Source organism: Oryctolagus cuniculus, chromosome 1 (genome assembly GCF_051225735.1).
Source record: "Oryctolagus cuniculus isolate XC-2025 breed Fujian yellow rabbit chromosome 1, ASM5122573v1, whole genome shotgun sequence".
In the NCBI taxonomy this organism is placed as follows: domain Eukaryota; kingdom Metazoa; phylum Chordata; class Mammalia; order Lagomorpha; family Leporidae; genus Oryctolagus; species Oryctolagus cuniculus.
This window is the reverse complement of record NC_142867.1, coordinates 180,938,934-180,958,608: the sequence shown is the minus strand read 5'-3', so window position 1 is coordinate 180,958,608 and position 19,675 is coordinate 180,938,934. Positions and strand designations below refer to the sequence as shown.

The following is a 19,675-nucleotide window of genomic DNA, read 5'->3' as shown; positions in this document are numbered from 1 at the left end:
TTTGGACTATGGTGTAATTCAGTTTAGGTAGCAACAGCTCTTGATCACAGATGCTCCTTTTGCTACAGTCACAATGTCTACCAGAGAGGCCTGATAAACCTAGTAACCATGCCTTCATATGTTGAGTGTTTTGATTTCAAAACAGTTTAAAGAACGCATAAATTCCAAACAGTGTTCAAAGGATCACTGGATATTGGTCACGGAATGATTTCTTCTTAAGTATCTTCAAATCTCTTACCTGTTTAGTTCAAATATTAGATATAACACCAATACAGTTTTACCAAAAAAAGTGAAGATATCAACCAGTATTGCAAACACCTGACCAAGTTAATGCTCTAAGTCAACTTATATTCTACCAGGATATACAACCCATCTACCACTTGCATTCTTTTCTATCCCTTCCTGGACAAGTTTTGTCAGGCTCTTCCCATGCAGAGAGCAGCCTTGAAGAGTGAAACAAGAAAAGCCCATTTGGAAGTAAGTAATAAACCACTTCCAACCCATCACCACACAGCATAAATGGTTGAGATGCTGAGCAAGAAGGAACAGGTATGTAATGCCAGGAAAATTGGGTTGTCACGAATGCCAGGAAGGTACTGGATTGACTTGAAGTAGGTTTCAACAGAGTGGGAAAGCATTTTTTTAAAAACATACACACATGTCTAAGAAAGAGCATAGAACTCCTCTCTAGTACCTCTGCTAGATCCAAATATTAGCAACGAGTCAGCAAAATCTCAAGGTTAAGGTAAAAATTTCTACTCTGGAGGGTAAAGACAAGACACAAGTTGTTATCTTGATTTGCTTTAGTTGTGGGCCTGCCTGGTGGTGTTGGAGCTGGCAGAACTTTGGAGAACACAGGACAACAGCCTGGTGGTACAGATGAGGAATGGGAGGTTAAGGGCCTTGGCTAAAGAGTCCCAACTAGTTAGGAACACAGCCAGGACTGGAAGCTCCATGTCAAGACTCCTGAGCTGCTAAGACCTTTTTTTACTATTCTTTGTGTTGACTTCAGGGGCCATAATTCTATAACAGGGTACCTTGGGCAAATCATTTTTGCATGTTCGTTCTCAACCAAGCTCCACAGTGAAATCAGCTGGGGGCTTTAGAAGTTCTGTTGCCCCAGCCTCTCTCTCTCCCACAGGACTCTGAGTTATCTAGCTGGGGTTGGTCCTAACACAGGGGAGCTAAGATGGAGAAGTCAGCCACAGAATAAGGCATGGTAGGAGCAAGACTCGCTGAAAATTAAGACAAGTATTCGGAGCTATCTCCAATCTGGGCAGGTGCATCTGCTGAAACCCTCTCTCCCCGATGAGTCCTTGTTCCTCTCTTCCTAGCCGGCTCTAGGCCCTCGTAAGCCATCATTCTTGATCCTCTCCCAGCTTCCAGAAATGCACCACGGCAATTAAAATGACCATTAAAATAGAGATCTGGAAACAGATTTCAAAACGTTAAGAAAAAGCTTGGGAAGGAAATCCCCCAATTTGGACAAGCCTCCATAAGCCAGAGGGAAAGGGAGGCTATCTGGCGATAATTCCAGCCAAGAGGATTTGGGCATTTTCCCAGAATTACCCAAGTAATCCTGCGAAGAGCAAATCTATGCAGGCTAAATTATGTACAAACTGCCTAAATCATGGGCTTTAACCACAAGCTTCCTGGCTCTGAGAAGTGTGAAAGCCAAGGACACCACAGGTTATCCTGGGGTTGACTCGACCCTCCCAACCCCTGCCCCATTCCCTAAGCTGCTCCCTCCAGAGTCTTGCCAGTAATAAACCACCAACTGTGAATTACACACCCTCTCGCTAACTGTGAATTAGGCTCCTTCCTTTCAGCCTCGGGACCTAATCACCCACCTAGGAGAACGCCCCAGTTCCTACAGCCTGTCTGGCTGCAGAAAACCCAGGCAGGACTCAGAGGGGGTGTGGTCAGGACCAAGCCTCCTGCACCCGCCAGAGGCACCTCTCCACCACAGAGGCACTGGGGAGCCCACCTGCTCCTCCATCCGCGAGCCCTACAAAGATCCGCCCCTGTCTCTCGGACGCAGGTGGCCCCACGGTGTCGGAAGTTCGCCGGGTGCACAGAAAGGTGGAACTGAAGAGTCCCCAGCGCCTGAGCCTGCCTGAAGCGGCTAAGACTCTGTCAAGAGCTAGAGAAGGAATTCGACAAAGGACTGCCGGGTAGGGGTTAGGGCGTCACTGGCTCCCGAGAGACTACCGCTCCCCAGCTCAGGAGCCGCCTTCGCGCCTCGATTCTGCCCAGCTGGAGGCAGAACCCGAACTCCAGCGAGGAGCCCTGGGTAGGGTTCCAGAAGACCGGGCCGAGGCTCAGCGCAGAGACTGACCCCGCCAGCCCAGAGCTCGCTACCAGGGCCCGCCTTAGCCCCAACCCTCGCTCCACCTGTCCCAGCTCGGGCGTCAGCCCGGCTCCAGGACTGACCTTCGCGGGAGAGTGCACCCCAAACGCAGCGCTTCACCCTACAGCACCAACTACAAAAAGTCTGCGAGGCACGCACGACGCGCAGGCTGCCCTACCTGTCCGGCGACACACAGCAGGCACCAGGTACCACCGAGGAGGCGAGCCAGGAATCCCGGGCGCTGGGGCGCCACCAGCGGTGCCATGGTCCCCCAGTGGAGACCAAAGGGAGTCCCAGGCGAGCCCCCTCCGAGGGAGCGAGACCCGGGTCTTGTCCGGACTGCGGGGGCCTGGCGGCGGCTGGCGGGCAGGCTCCAGGCGTGCGCGCTCCGAGGCAGAGCTGCGCTGGGGCCAGCGGCGCGTCTTCTGAGCGGTCGCGAGACCCCGCTCCTTTGAATGGGAGCGCGTGCGCTGGGGGTGGGGGCGTTATTTGTGAATGTGCTGCTTGTCTTGGCTCGGGATGGTTGGCGCTCCCCCCGCACCAGCACCCCCTCCGGCTCCTGCTCCTCCCTGCTGTGTCAGCCCAGCGAAGGCGGGGAGCGAAGACACCCAGCCTCCCCGGCCGCGACCGCGGTGCGCGTTTCGGGAAACCCGAGCGGGCTGAGCGCTGCCTTCTATTTATTTAATTTTCTACAAGGCAGAGTCCCGCGCTGCCCTCCTTTGCGATGCCACCCTGCCGACGCTCGGAGAAGGGGAAAGTTCTCCCCGGACGCTTGGCGCTTTCCCGGGAACGAATCCTGAGGGCATTCCCTGCGCGCTTTCCCGGAGCTCGGAGCTCCGCGTACTGTCACTGTCCTGGGAGCCACGCAAGACCCTCCAGGGGCTGCTACGACTTCGCGCGTGTAGGGAAGGGGGTAATGATTAAAAAACGTACGACCCCATATAATGATACAGAACGGAACGTTATGATGCATTTGTCCGTGAGACTGTCTCCTGGGCATTCATAGAGATTCTCCCGTGGCGTTGATTTGTTTTGCAGACTCCATCAGGAAAAACAAGCTGCACTTCCGAGCGGCAGGAACCTATGACAGCTGCGTGGGGACGCGGTGAATGGAGAGCCCCCATCATGCACAACCAGCCCAAGGGATGGGTTCCAAGTGACTAACTTCCTTGCTTGTCTTCCTGTCCGATGGGTTCCCGAGGGCAAGCTAGGGCGCCCCCTTTTCTGGTCTGGGCCATGTTCTTACTGCGCTCGGGCATTTTCTGTAACAGCATAGGGCCTCGCTGCAGTTCTCTGCATTGGGACCCAGGTTCATTGCTTCCTGAATATCTGGGGCTTCCAAAGCATCTTTTTAAAGAAAGTAAAATCCCACACCCTCCTTCCAACTGTCTTCCAGAACTCTCCACCCCTCTGCACACTTGGCAGGAAAGCTGGAAGAGGCGGGGAGCTGGCCCCACTTCAATAAACTCCGAACGATAAGGGGATCAGCAAGGCGCACATGAAATCACTTTTGTGAGGTTCCCACGTGTGCGCATTGGGAGGATCCCAGCACAGAATGAAGGCGCCGCCATAGTAACCATTCATTTAGTGCACATATTCCTATGCTGAAACATTGTAGGCCCTGAGCACCTGAGAGGGACTCGGATCCTGCCCATGTTGACTGGGCAAACGAACCAGACACAAACTGCTGAGAATTACAGGCAAAGTCAGGGCAGAAGAACCTATAGGAAGCGAATGCTACAAACTCCAACATCAGTGTTTGTGTCCAGAATGGGTAAAAGAGACTGTTTCTCAGAAATCATGTATATACTCATATGCATTATCTACTGAGTATCAAAGATCATAAGAAAAAATCAGAAGTGGAAAACAAAATCTACCTTTGAGCTTAGTATATCAAAGTTTAAAAGGTCAAAATATTTTAGAGATCCTTTTGTGAAGGAGTTTTGGGTTAGGTTTTCACTTTGAATTGGTAAAGAGGAAAGGGCAAGACATCTTGAAAAATGAACAAACTTACAAAAGAGAACAAAGACCCCAGAGGCTGGGAGCAGGCAAGTGTTCTGTGCTGCTAGGATGACTGAGCCACATGTTTACCAGAAAAGGTGGAAGTTGGGCTTGGTGGGAAGGTGGTCCCAACATGTCATGTGGTAGTCCTGGGCGCAGGTACCTGCAGCACCAGGCTGGAAGGAAAATGGCACGTGGGTGGCAAGCAGCAGTGCTAGGCAACCTTAAATTAAACCTTCAATCAACCCACAAGATAGGTGTAGATTATCCCAATTTGGCATACAAGACTCCTGAAGCTCAATAGCTGCACTGCTAGAATTGGAACCAGGCGCTGGAGCACAGAATTTCAGGTCTGGAGGGAAGCTGTAGCCCAACTACATACTCCCAACCCCCATTCCCTCAGCAAATTTGGCTATCCAGTCCAAAAGCTACGCCTTTATGTGTACATGGAGAATAAACTAAGGCCTAGGAAAATTAAGTGACATGTCCTATGTCTCTTAAGAGGCAGGTGAATGCCATCCTACCTCATATAGTAGGGAAGAGTGAGTTGCTTCTGTTACAATGCAGTAACCAGAAAAAAAAGTTAAAGCTAATTCATAGACAGTCAATTGAGTAGAAAGTCCAAAATGAGAGGGAACAGCTAAGGGAGTTCCTGCCATACCCCAGCCATCCAATGATAAAGGCTCCATTCCAGGATTTTTGACAGGTGGAGAACAAAGTGTTGGGAGAGCCTGGTAGAAGGCAGGCAGGCGTTGTTTGTTCTCATACAACATGAGACAATGACTCCCTCCTAACCATATCTCCACACCAGGGACCCAACTACAGATCTCTTGGGCTGACACCAGACCCAAATGTTAGCTAATAGTCTGGTTTGTTGCTCATTGTTTGCTTTAAAATCAGTAAGCTTTTAAACTGTGCCTCATCGATTCACTCAAAGAATGACTGAATGAGAAGGAAGAAAGTATACTCATTATCCACTGAAGATCAAGTTTCCTTGATTCTGCATAAAATGCAGGGTGGATGCCTTAAAACAGATGTCTTCATCTACTTCATGGATTAATAACCTCATTGTGACACCAGGACAAAGAAATGTAACATTACTCTGGTCCTGGAATCTGCACGATGGCTCCACTGATGGCCCTTTGCCTCAGCCCAGTCCCAGTCTTGCCAGAGCCTCTGCACTAGACTGCCAGCCCTACCATCTGAGATTTGCAACACAATAATGTTTTGACCACCTCAAGCCAGGCCCCTTACAGCGTGATTCTTTTCTTTAAAAAAAAAAAAAAAACTATTTGTTTATTTATTTGAAAGGCAGAGTTTTAGACAGAGAGGGAGAGACAGAGAGAGAAGTCTTCCATCCGCTGGTTCACTCCCCAAAAGGCTGCAATGGCCAGAGCTATGCCGGTCCAAAGCCAGGAGCCAGGAGCTTCTTCTGGGTCTCCCACACAGGTGCAGGGCCCAAGGACTTGGGCCATCTTCGACTGCATTCCCAGACCATAGCAGAGAGCTAGATCAGAAATGCAGCATCCGGGACTGCAAGCAGTGGCCTACCCGCTATGCCACAGCACCGGCTCCTAAAGCATTGTTGTATTGGGACATGACAGTACAAGATTCTCCCTGTTGACCTCAGTATCCATTCTTCTCCATTATGGCTCAGGCTTTTCCTCAGTCTGTTTTTTCTTCACTTTTCTCCCTATTCCTTTTTATTCACCATCCTTTTCTTTTTCTCATGTCTACCAGTAGGCAATAACACTTTTTCAATACCCTAACCTCCCTTGCCCTTTGGTCTTTTCTTCAAAATGAACACAGTTGCCTTCTTTTCCATTACCTGTCCTATGGAGCCAAAACTGCAAGGGAAAGCCACAAAACAGGACAGATAAGTACCACCACAATATTTTCTTCACCAGCCTCAAGTGGATTCTAACATTGCCCATCAGTCTACCTGTTTCTGGGGTCAATTCATGTTCATACCATCCCACCCTATGCAATGAGGATTTCAAGCCTTCTCCACTTTCCCCATACCTCCATTCCTGCTCTCTTTCAACAGACAGGCAAAGCTCTAGATTTCTTAGAAAGTCAAATCAGTCAAATGGGAATAATTTCTATTTTTACTTTTTATGACCCAGTCTAGTCATATCTACAACAATCACTGACCCCCTTTTTATTTGCTTTATAAGATGAGTCCTTCTATAGTTTTCTGGATCTAATACTTTCTTGAATTCAACTAGTAAAGAAATTTACAATAATTTTTCTCTGTGCTGTAGATTCAATATTTACTGATAAGCTATATCTGACAGTGCTCAAGCCTCTCATGCATAAATAAACAGAGATCACCTTTCTTCAATGACTCCACAGCTTCTTCTCTTGTCAATCACATTTCTTGAAGGTTGTAATTATACTCCTTACTGCCTTCCTCTTTTCCTGTATAATTCTCTGTTCATTTCAGTCATGATTCAGTCACTATCACTCTACAAAAATAGAACTTGTTCTAGTCACCAAGCACCTCCATGTTGTCACATTCAACACACATGAAAATGAATTGATCAGTCCTCTTCTTTGTCCTCACAAACTCATTTGGCATGGTTGATAGTTCCTACCTTTTTGAAACTTGATTCTCTCTTGGATGTTCACCAGACATTGCCATGATAATTTTAGAAACAGGAATTCACATCGTTTTTATTTACTAATTTATTTGAAAGGCAGAGTTACAGAGAGGGAGTGGTGAGAGAGAGAGAGAGAGAGAGAGAGAGAGAGAATCTTGCATCCACTGGTTCACTCTCCAAATGGCCACAATGGCCAGAGGTGGGCCAAGCTGAAGCCAGTAGCCTAGAACTCCATCTGGGTCTCCTACATGGGTGGCAGGAGCACAAGCACTTGGGCCATCTTCTGCTATTTTCCTAGGCACATTAGCAGGGAGTGGGATCAGAAGTGGAGCAGCCAGGGCTCAAAGCCAGACCCAAATGAGATGCTGGGGTTGCAGGGCACAGCTTAACTATGCCCCAATGCTGGTTCAAGAAACAGGGCTTTTGAAGGTGCTGTCCCTTTCCTTCCTGACACCCTTATCCAATTAACCCATTAAAGAGTTCCTCCCTTATTTGGATTGATTTTCTTATTTCTATGCACTGATATATCTGTATCCTTTTCCTCCTCAAAATTTACCCTATTTATTATTTTATGTGGTATATATTATTATTATATTTATTAATATGATTACTTTAAATATATCCTTCTCTTATCCCAATAGGCCATACATTCTAAAAGAGCAGTTCAGCATTGTGGTACCAATGTCTACCTGGTCCAAATGTCTATCATGTTTGCTAAAACTCAAAACTAGTTAATAAATGGATGAGTTAGTGGGCTGACCTGGAATCCTTACCATTAAATAAGACACAAGCAACCTCTCCTTGAAGACAGGCATTATAACTATTGACCTTTATCCTAGTACCTCTCTCAGTCCTAGGAATACACTAGGTACTTAGAAAAATGACTGACTATACAAATGGACAGAATCTACTAATAGATTGGACGATTACCTAACCATGGCTACAAAGCAAACTCCCATAGAAATCTATAGACCTATATCTGAGATTATTTCAAAAAGTTCATGTAAAATGGGAATAAAAAATAAGATATTTCAGTGCAAAACAATTTTGAAATAAATGCAAAGAAGGAGTTATCAAAAGGTTCATGAAAATGTATATATTGACAAAAACTATGAATGGATTTCAATTTGGAGGGCACCAAAATAAACATTAGCTCCATTTTCTACAGACTTTTTGAAGTGCCTAAATATAGTTCTTTGAAGACATAGTAAAACATACCAGAAACCTTCCTTCTAAAAAACATATAATTAAGTTTGGGATAAAGCCAATGATGCTCCCCAATAAATGTCCTCCATAAGGACAAAATAAGAAAATGATATAAATCATATCCACAGAAAGCTCACTACAATACAAATTATTATTTATACACAATGCAAATCATGCTACTTATTTCCTAAGCAACATTCCACTTTTCAGTTCATAATACTTGCAAGAAGGGTGGGGGAGGCACATATTCTGTTACTCAGAGTTAAGATTTATCTAAAATACTTATAATGAGTATATCATGTTTATTATAAAAATGTTTAGCATAAAGGAATTTTCTGATAACTGACTCAAATCCTGTTTCATTCCCCTCTTGGTCTTTAGCTCGCGGAAATGTCCTTCTTGTCAGCCTTTATTTGCATCAGTAGACAAGCGAAACACAGCACAAAGCTGCCCAGTCAAGTAAAATGTTCACTTTTGACAATTTGAATGTCACACACTTTGTTCAAAGAAAACATACATACCTGAATCATACAGTTCAAAGTCTCCTCCCCAACTGAAGCTGTTTGAACAGTATCCCAGTCCACAGAGACATGTGGCTTCAACTATTACAAACTGCTAAATTATGTGCATAATAAAAAATGATAGGAAACATAAAGTAGTGTGTTTATATCTGACAGAAATGACTCAAAACCATATTTTAAGAAAGTAAACACTGGAAACCAGCAGTGTTACTTACTCTCTGCCCCAATTTAATCTCTGCTCTAATTCTTTCATATGAACATACTGATTTCTTTACCTTTAGCTACCAGATTTCAGGATTTTAAAATTATAATCATAAAGATTAGCTGATATTGGTTAAATGTAGTTGTATGAATTAACATTCAGAGCAAAATATTTCAAAGTGTGTGTTCTTCCTTCCTGGGAAAAAGAGTGTCTCCTGAGGGTTATAACTTATCAGCAGACTTATCTTTCCATTCTATAGCTCTGAGGTTCTGAGGAGTGTTTGAGCTTACAGTGATTTCCTGGCATCCATCTAACGACATTCATGATAGTGTGTTAGTAATGCGCATACTTAATCTCTTGATGTTGGCTTGCAGGAGTCTCAAATATAAAATGTGACAGCATTTGTTTTTCTTACCACATAAAAAATGACATCACAAACTGTTAAGAGGTTAAACTATATATTATGGCTTCATTTCAGAGTCACTCGTTGCGTCATACGACTGCCCACCAGGGACTGAAGCTAACACACTTCACATTCCTGAGCCTAATAACATATATATGCGCCTCTGGGTGAGGCCTACTGGGTGCGGTTTTATCACACAGAAAATCTTATATAATAATAACCTTTTCAAAGAATTGTCATTCTCCTTCCATATGTTGAAGGATTTGTCCAAATAACACAGCAAAGGACAACAGAGAAGAAAGAAATCAAATAAAGAAAGCAAAAAATTACATTTAGGAACACTTATTAATTCTTTTCAGCTTCTCTGGAGACCTCAGAAACTATTTACCTGAACTTGGCAACAACTTTTCATAATTCAGCAACAATATTCAGTTTCCATTTTCTGTTAGCCATTATGAAAGCATGTAAAATCAAAGATATGATCCCTGTTCTTTCAAAATGCACAATTAACTTTCATGCAATACATTTATGTAAGAAATTTATGTCTCCAAGATATTTGTTTTCTATGATTTTATAAGCCCTTTGAGGGCCCTGTATTCTATTGCACTCATTTTTGTAGCCTCAATACTTACCACACAGTGGGCACTCAATAATGTTTGATGAACTGAACTGAACGTTTCTTGTAACGCAAAACACATTGGCAAACACTGTGAGGAGTAAATACTGAGCCTGTATGTACACCAAGCTTCCTAAAGCAGATGCGGAAATATTCCTGCAATCAGAATCCTTACCTCTCTGATGTGTTGATACAGCTGGTTCTAAATATTATGTACAAGACATTAGTGGTTTGGTAAGTAGGTCTCAGTCAGCTAACTCAACATTTTATTGCGGGGTTTTCTTCCCAGATGATGCTTCCTGTGTTCTGGTATTGTGTGGATGCTGGGTTTCGTTACAACATCAGCCTGTGCAGCTCCTCAGCATACCTAGAAAGCTGGTGCATAAAGTACATTTATTCCACAATCAAGCATCTGATGCTCCTCGACTGGGTAGCCAAGACTCCAAAATAAAGCTCAAGAGCTGGATTTATTTTCTTGTTATTTTTTAAAAGATTTATTTATTTATTTGGGAGGCAAAGTTACAGAGAGCAAAGACTTCCATCCTCTGGTTCACTCTCCAAATGGCCACAATGGCCAGAGCTGGGCCAGTCCCAAGCCAGGAGCCAGGAACTTCTTCTAGTTCTCCCCTGTGGGTGCAGGGGTCTAAGGACCTGGGCCATCCTCTACTGCTTTCCCAGGCCATAAGCAGAGACCTGGATTGCAAGATGAGCAGCCAGGACATGAACTGGCACCCAAATGGGATGCTGGCACTGCTGACAGTGGCTTTACCAGCTACGCCACAGCACCGGCCCTAGGAGATGGAATTCTATGTCTCACAAAAATCACTATGGAAATACACCAAAAAAGCACATTATGCTGCTTATTTCCTAAGCAACATCTGACTTTTCAGTTCACATCTGTGACTACGGAGAGCTTCTGCTTATTAAACTCACCTATCTTTTATTTGAAATCACTATCTGAACAAAAAAAAACAACCCTCTTTTTGAACTAAATTATCATCCACTTCCCTAGAGGCATCTATAGAAGCTGTGGATAGCTTATACCTCTGATTGGTTCTTTCTGAAAGAAATATCAGTTTGTTTATGTGGATACAATCCCCTAAGATTTTGCTAGAAAAATTGGAACTTCATTACTGGGTCTCTGGATAGCACTGGAAAATCATACAATGAAAATAAACACAGGGGAGCACAGAATTTATGTACTTGGTTTGCTTCTCACAAAACACTTAGCATAATAATTCCTCATAGAATAAGAATTAAAATAATTTGAGGCAGTGTTTTGATACAGTGGGTTTAGATGCTACTTGCAACACTGGCAATCTATATCAGAGTCCTGGTTTGAATCTCAATTGCTCCATCTCCAATCCAGATTCCTGCTAAGGTACCTGGGAAGGCAACATAAGACATCTCACGTACTTGAGCCCTTGAAACACACTGAGGGACCAGGATGGAGTTCCTGGCTCCTGAAATTGGTCTGGTATATCCTGGGCTATTGAAATCATTTGGGGAATGAACTAGCTGGTAGAAGATATTTCTCTCTCTCCCTACCACCCACCATCCTGCCCTTCAAATAAATATATATATTTTTTAATTTGTGGGAGCAGATGTTGTGGTGCAGTAGGTTAAACCTTAGCTTGGGACACTCTCACTCTACATCAGAGTTTCTTGGATTAAGTCCTGCTTCAGCTTCCGATCCAGATTTCTGCTAATGCATCTTGGAGACAGCAGATCATGATCCAAGTACTTGGGTTCCTGCCACCTATATGGGAGACCCATATGGAGTTTCTGACTGCTGGATAGAAGATTTCCCCCTTCTTGCTTCTCACTCTCTCTTTGTCACTCTTCCTTTCAAATGAATAAATAAATATAAAAATTTACAGAAAACAAGTTGTGATATAAAACACAATTTTAAAGCAGTTGTTACTTTGATCCACAATGGCTCTCTATTTTTACCTATTCTGCTGCTTTATGTTTCCCTATATGTTGTACTTCCTATTGAAAGATGCAACTGCTGATGATCTTGGTATCTACCAGGAAGAATGAGGTCATAAAGTTTGAAGCATGACCTACAGGTTTTTTTCCCAAGTGCAAGAAATCTATCACTGGCAAAAACATCTTTTTTAAAAAACGGTGGCAAGAAAATAAAATTCAGCTAAAGCAACAAGTTATTTGGCAACAATTAAATGACCACATTTCATATGATACTATTGATCTTTGCTTAACAGATGGGATTAACTAAAACATGAAATTCTTTGTAAATTATGAAGAATTATTAAAAACACTTTTATTTATTATTCAGTGGTACACTACTATGTGCCAGAAAAATTTAAGGCAGCTTATGAAGATATGTTCAAAAATATATATCAAGATATCTGAGTAAAAGTGAGATCATTAGCATTCTTTAATAGTAGAGGTCAGTGTGAGATTACGAAGGTTATTTCAGATTGCTTTTTGACATTGTTTGTTGTTACTTACATTAATTGACTTCATAGTCAAATAAGGTCATACAGATATTTCCATTTGTTTAAAAAAATTGGATGGGAAAGCAAACAAGGATATGGATACCTTTAAAAGGGAACCAGAGATGCAGTTAATACAAATAAAGCTTCCATAAAATGCTATCACCACAGATTTGGATTTTAACTTTCAATGAGTCATGAAACCTAGAAAACTATAGCACCCATCGTGGGGGAAACAAACAGACTAGTTACATGCACAGAGCACTATATGCCTTGACAAAATGCCCAAAGGTTTCATAAATGCTTTTTTTCATTTTGCTTCATATAGATTTTATCACTGATGCCCTTGGGTTTATTCTTGTATGATTATTAGCAGAAGCTTATACAGTAAGATAATTAATAAAGGGAAATATAATTGTGACTCATAGTGTCTATTTTTGTAGAAAAATTTGGTGGTTTTTTTTTTTTTTTCATTTTCTTTTTTAACTTGAGGGACAGAGAAACAGGGAGAGAGATCCCATCATCCACTGGTTCTGTCCCTAAATGCCCACAACGCATGCGGCTAGGTCAGGGCTAAAGCTGGAAGCCAGCACCCAGTCTAGGTCTCCCACATGGGTGGCAGGGACACAATTATTGAGCTATCATTGCTGCCTTCATGGTCTATACTAGCAAGAAACTGGAGAGAGAGGCCAGAGCTCCATACTGAGCCCAGACACTACGGTATGGAATGCTAAGGTTAGTAGGCTAACTTTCTGCCCTGCGAAATTTCCTGAACATGTATTTTCCACTTTAAATCAAACATTCACACATTTATAAGGGAAGGCAAGGCATTAAGCAGAACACAGGAGAAAATTCAGAATTGAAGTTGGGAGAACATACTTAAAAGCAGGAAATGCTAATTGTTATCTAGACTACTGGCCAAGGAATGGAGGAAGTAGAATGGCATGTTCTCAGGCTTCACCAGGGCTTTCCACTGGATTCAGCCAGGGAGACCAGAGCTTGGAACCCCACAGCTATCCTGAATCAGCAATAAAGAGCATGCTGGTTAGTTCTAGGTAGCAATAACCTCTATTAAAGTCCAAAAATCTCAGTGACACACACAATAATGGTTTAAGGCAATAGAGGAATTTGGGGCAACAGTGTGGCATCTGGAAGTATGAGAAAACATTTTTCAGAAGAGCAAAGGAATATCTGAAAACGGAACATCTCAATCTAGAGTTCAAAGACAGAAATGGTCATAAATTAGCAACAGCCTAAGGGAGATTCCCCAGGATACCTTATTTCACCTCCCTTTCTCTCTACAAGGCAAGTCATCTTCCCAGGTGTTCCCACTCACTGTGCACTCCCCTTCTCAGACTACAGAATACTGGAATCATTTGTCTACTTTCTTGCACCTTCAACGAGGCTGTAAGCCCCAGGAAAGCAAAACTGCATCTTCCCATTTCTGTATCTCCAGTACTCAGCATAGGGTGTGGCACATAGTAGGGGCTTATTTGTGTTTGTTTAAGCAGAGTAAGAAGAGAAGGAACAGAAGAGAACTGGAGAGCAAGGAGACTATCTTATATTTTAATTAAAGTTAATCAATCCAAAATTCACAGAAATGGGATAAACACAATTTTTAAAATGTTTTTATACTAAGAGGAAAAACTCTGGAAAAAAGAAGAGAACCTGGATTTCATTTTTGCTGTCAAGCTTTTATTTTATTTGCCACTATGTGAAAATAACTTTAGAATACAGGGAAGGGACATTTTAGAATGTCCAATCTTTGTTTATTTAACTCTAATAGGTAAAAAAAATTCATTTTGGGAGTACATGTTGTTTGTGCTTTAGTCCATCCTCTTTCAAAAGGGTAAAAAAAATTTATAAGCAAACATACAGAGAGCAAACACAGCCACCTGAAACCCTTGTGCCTCAGGTACTAGCATAGTACATGAATGTATTTATGGAGCTACATGTGCAAATGACAGTGTTGACTGTGCAAACAAGAACATACTACTTTAGCCATTGATGGAGTCATATTTGGAATCTTTTCAAAGTCTAAAACAGTCTTATCAGAGACTGTAAAGCTCTTTACTAACAGTCATCTTAAGTGAATTTGAGAATTACTTGAGAAAATAAGTCATGAGTCTTACTGGATACTTTATAAAAGGGTGAAAGTGGTAGATTATTTCAGGAATTTGCTAATTTATGCAACATTTGCACTTTCCCAAATATTTCCACTTACATTTTATTTTAACAGGAGTCAATTTTCCTGTTGAACTCAGTCCATAAGACCTCAAACAAAATCAATACACAAACTAAACAAAATATTTGAAGAAATTCTTATTAATTATAACCCAAGCCATACTAACCTCACCTGTGTTCAAAACTCCAGGAGTTACTGACCTCAAGATGGGTGATATAGGTACACACACACACACACACACACACATTTAAAAGCAACTTTTACTCTGCCTGGAATGAAACAAGTTTCACAAAAGTAAGAATATACAATCTTGTAATTCTTCTGCCAAATTGGCGACCCACATACTCATATTTCTGTAAATGATTTTATGTAATCCACAATACCCCTCACGTTTCATTACAAGTAGTGTTGCTTGAGATTTTTCTTCTAATTTTAGAATAAGTAAGTTCACATTCCCTATCATTTTTTCTGCTCTTTATTCCACTGAAGAAATCCTGATTTAAATCACCTTTCAATACAACAATTTTTCTCTTGTGAAATTTTGTGCCTTTGGGACATTAACTCTCAAAGATGATCTAATTTGAGCTCAATAGTGAACTTGAATTGATCATCGATTTGATGGGTTTTCATTTCCACCTGCTTCTCTTCCTTGTTCTGATGAAGAATCCTTTCTATCTGGGTTTGAAGAGTTGGGAAAATTCAAAATGAAAGGCTAAAGTGAGAGTTCTAATAGTTTTAGAACTTATTTTACCCAATTCCCTTATATTTAAGAATATCTTAAAGTCATAGCAGAGAGTCTACAACTACATTTCAGGTGTGAATAAATCAAGTCTTGGTGTTTGTCAAGTTGCGGTCCTTAGATCATCTGCCTCAGAATTGCCTGGCCTACTTGTTACAAGTGCATTGTCCCATATCCTTTGTATTAACTAAATATCCTAATCTTTGTGTTTCTTCTTTCTCTGTTTTAATATTTTTAACAATAGGAATAGACAATTTGAACAAAAAGGTTTATGTGATCAATATAGATCATATTATGTTATGCCTTCCAAAAGATTTCAATTGCATACGGCTTCTCCCAAAAGAGAATAGCAGGGTTCACTGTTTGGGATTCACTGAATGACGGGAAGGTTAGGGCTTTGCTAATGTCATTTGCATTCCCCTAGACTATCAGAAAGGAATCCGAAATGAACTTTCCAGGAAGTGGGTGTGGAATCTGAAATTTTGTTTCCAAGATCAGGGTGGCTGCCCAGAGGAAATCCCTCACTTTTCAGGATGACATTCCAATTTCTAAATGTTTGGAAAACATCAGAGTTGACTAGCAAAATGGAGAGCTAGAAAATGAAGAGGATTTGGACCATGAGGACTCAGCTAGTTGATTTGGGCCCAGTGCCTGACTCAAAAGGCAAATGTTTTATTACTTGGCAGGATTCCCATCATATGTCACTCCTCATAGCCTGCATTTTCTAGTCCTTTCATACATCAATTCTATAAGGCCTCACATTCCATTCTCCCATTCAAGGACTAAAGGCAGACTTTATAGGTCCTGGGGAAGTGCCCTCCCCATATCTAGGAATGAATGGAAAAGCCTGGGATCCATTAAGAGTTCTCCGTATGAATTTATTGGTTCCTACTGATTTCTAGGTTGGAAATGTTAGAATTTCCTGATAGCAACCTAATACCTCTCCCTGCATTTTTTGTTTTGTTTTGTTTTTTTCATTTCTGTTATGCCTACAAAACAGGAATGATAAACACTGATAGCTTCAGTGGCCAAGCAGATAAATAGGTATCCAAGTCACATAGAAGACAGTAAGGCAGAGAAGTAATGGCAGCCTGCAGGATATTTTTTAGAGTGTACAGGCCAAATGAAGTGTGTTTAATCCTGCTGGCATGAATCCCTAAAACAGCATTCCCAAAATTCCCTCTAAAATACCTACAATGATTCAGGAGGGAAAAAAAGAGATGAAAACTGACAACCATGGTGAAAACAGTAACATCAATCAAGTTATTATCAGAAATTGAAAATAATTTCTAACTGCAAGACTGATGGAACAGATAGAAGAACAGTCATACTGTGTCTATCTGGGAGTCCACAAGAGAATCATTTTTTCTATTTTCACTGTCAGTCCCTGGGGCAGTCTCTACAGCCTATTCTGAATACAGAACGAGTGAAGCAGCTTTGTCCCAAGTGATTTTTTTTTTAATATGAGATAGAATGGTGCATGTCTAATTTTTTAGCTATGTCCCAAACAACCAAATTCTACAACTTCTAGGAATCAGCTGAGCAGGAAGTAGGAAGAAGTCTTGTAAAAGGTTCTACCAGGCTTGGAAGAACTCCCATTGAAATCCATCTTCACATAGTTGTATGTTGCACCTGGTGGAGAGCCAGACAGTAGGGGTGGAAGAAAATTCCTTCTCCTAAAGTTGTATTTATGAAATGCATGAAGTTTTTATACCTTAAATAAAAGGTTTCTGGGGGAAAAAAACAACCAGAACCCCAATGCAACTGAAAAAAAAAAAAAAAAAGAAGATTCCTTCTCACTTCTAGAAAGCCTGTAAACTGGTTAAAAGCAGGATACTTCCAAATGCCCAATATTGCAACCTATGAATGTATCATAATCATTTAGCATTTCCTTTGCTGAAATAATTGTTTCTAATATTCTTATTCTTTTTTATGCTAAACATGACTGTGGTAAATATCCCTACAGCCAAACATGTTTCCAAATCCTTTTACCCTCCAATATAAAATTTTTCTTTCAAAATAATTCTGAACTTCTTCCATCTTTTTCCTTATTATTTAGATACACTCGTCTTATTATACTCCCAATGCATCATTTCACATCATGTATATCTCCCTACAAAAGTATGAGTTCCTGGAGGTACGAATGATCAGGATTTATATGACAGTGAGTAACAACAGGCTATTGTAATATCTAATACACACAGGTAATCTATGAATGATCATTGAATGAATGAATGAGGGTAAGAGGTAGTGGAGAGGAGTTCATGGGTGACCTTTATAGCAAAGCTTATTAGTCAACAAAAGGTCTTAAGCCTGAAAATGGTTTTAAAGGAATTATTGGAGGAGGGACTATTAGTGTTCTCTCTGCTGATGCCAGTCGAATTGGTCACAGTACAAAGATACTGGAAAATCACAAGTATATTCAATGTCAGGTTAACAATGGAAATTGTCCAACCAAGTGAATTTTAATTCTAAAAATGAACATTTTTTTTGACAGGCAGAGTTAGACAGTGAAAGAGAGAGAGACAGAGAGAAAGGTCTTCTTTCTGTTGGTTCACCCCACAAATGGCCGCTACGGCCAGCGCACTGTGGCCAGCGCGCCCTGCTGCTCCGAACCAGGAGCCAGTTGCTTCCTCCTGGTCTCCCATGCGGATGCAGGGCCCAAGGACTTGGGCCGTCCTCCACTGCACTCCTGGAGGACAGCAGAGAGCTGGACTGGAAGAGGAGCAACTGGGACAAAATCCGGTGCCCCAACCGGGACTAGAACCCAGGGTGCCTGCACCGCAGGCGGAGGATTAGCCTAGTGAGCCGCAGTGCCAACCTGAAATTTTTTTCTAAAAAAAAAAGCAAATTCAGTAAGGAATTCTTGTGGGTTGCCTGGAAAATAGTAGGAAAGAAAAGCTACTGTTATAAAACAAGCTAACACATTCCTTGTTTTGTTATACTTGGATAAAAATATTATCTTTCAAATATCATTTTTAATGGATTGTGCCTTCCAGGACCTAGCAATATTCGAAATCTACATACAAGGAATCTATTACCATTTTCTTACCTGAACTTATTTTGTAATGTTTTGAAATTCTTCAGCTTTCTTCTTGAAACCATGTTCTATTCCCTCATAAAAATATGAAAGATAAATGAGATTCCAATGCATTCAAATCCAATGACAGACACAGAGATTCCAATGCATTCAAATCCAGTGATTCAGTCATTCCATTGGTACCCTGTGAATCACTATTTTTTCTCACCATATCTGAATCATTTAATGTGCTTATTAACCTGCAGAGTTAACTGGCAACCTGAAAAAGAAGCAGAAGGCAGATTTACCATCAGTGTCAGGGTAGAGTGACCACTAGCTCTTTATTCATTATCCACGAAATGTGCGGGAGTGGGAAAGTAATGGAAGAGAATTCTGTTTCTTAGCATTTCCTCATTGCCTGTTCTTTCCTAGACGTCTGTGTTGCCTTCGTGTCTCCCAGAGCAAGTGCTGCTGTGTGGTGTGAGTGTAATTTTCAAAGTTCTTAGACACCCGAAGCTCCGCACCACTTTAGTAATTGAAGCTTTGACGACTTAAACTTAATCTTCTTCTGGTTAACATGATTTTTGTTTTTTGTTTTTTTGTTTTTTTTTTTATTCTCAAAAATATTGCCCTGACTGTGTACATAAATAAAATTCAGGATTCTTTTAAAGGCCTGGGCACCAGACTGATGTTCACCAAAACTAAATATTTCTGTTATAATGACCATTCAACAAGAACTAAACCTATCTTCATGAGAAAGAGACCACGATTTCTATCCTTGTGTCCAATGGAAGAAACCTGAGTTCAGGCAGCATGAAGACATGCAATTGAATGGTCATATAGCTATGACATCTAAAAGGAATAAAAATCATTGTTATTAAGTAATTCCATCAATATTAGCATTAACTGTAATGTGGGCAGGAGTTTTCAATACTCAAATAGTTGGCTCTCTGAAGTTGTCAAAATAGAGTGCTTTGCATTACAGGCAGATTTATGGCCATCTCCTGGGCATTAGAACCCAAATTCCTGCTAAAATATTTATGTGTCATTTTATCAGATCTGAATTTAATTCACAGCATATTCCCGTACTTGACTGGAGTTCAAAAGGCCCTTTTTTGTAAACAGTAAATATTCTCATAACTAAAATTTTAAAGAAATACTTACATTGTGCTCATTTACTTTTGAGGATAATTTAGAAATTGAACTTGATTTGTTTGATCACACCAAAGTAAATTAAAATAAACATTTCCCTCATAAATTAATTTTTATATTGTTCAAAAATTTCAAGCTAGCAAATAGATTATTGGTTAAGAAAAAGAAATAGATGCATTATTTGAAATGATAACAATGGTTATGAAAGAGTATAGACCT

The 19,675-nt window shown here is 41.2% G+C and overlaps 1 protein-coding gene and 1 long non-coding RNA gene across 4 annotated transcripts in view; one reads left to right on the top strand and one right to left on the bottom strand.

Moving 5' to 3' along the window:
• ADAMTSL1 (ADAMTS like 1) overlaps nucleotides 1-3,392 on the bottom strand; it is a 1,088,032-nt gene extending 1,084,640 nt beyond the window's left edge. For all 3 annotated transcript variants that reach the window (XM_008254434.5, XM_008254437.5, XM_089317536.1), the window contains exon 1: nucleotides 2,529-3,392. In XM_008254434.5, the coding sequence (XP_008252656.4) occupies nucleotides 2,529-2,615 (87 nt within the window). In that variant the 5' untranslated portion in view covers nucleotides 2,616-3,392. The remainder of the gene's footprint in view (nucleotides 1-2,528) is intronic.
• On the top strand, nucleotides 1,792-6,690 carry LOC108176469 (uncharacterized). Its single transcript, XR_001793089.4, has 2 exons — nucleotides 1,792-2,556; nucleotides 3,389-6,690. It is a non-coding gene; the product is annotated as an uncharacterized LOC108176469 (long non-coding RNA).
• The last annotated feature ends 12,985 nt before the right edge of the window (nucleotides 6,691-19,675 follow it).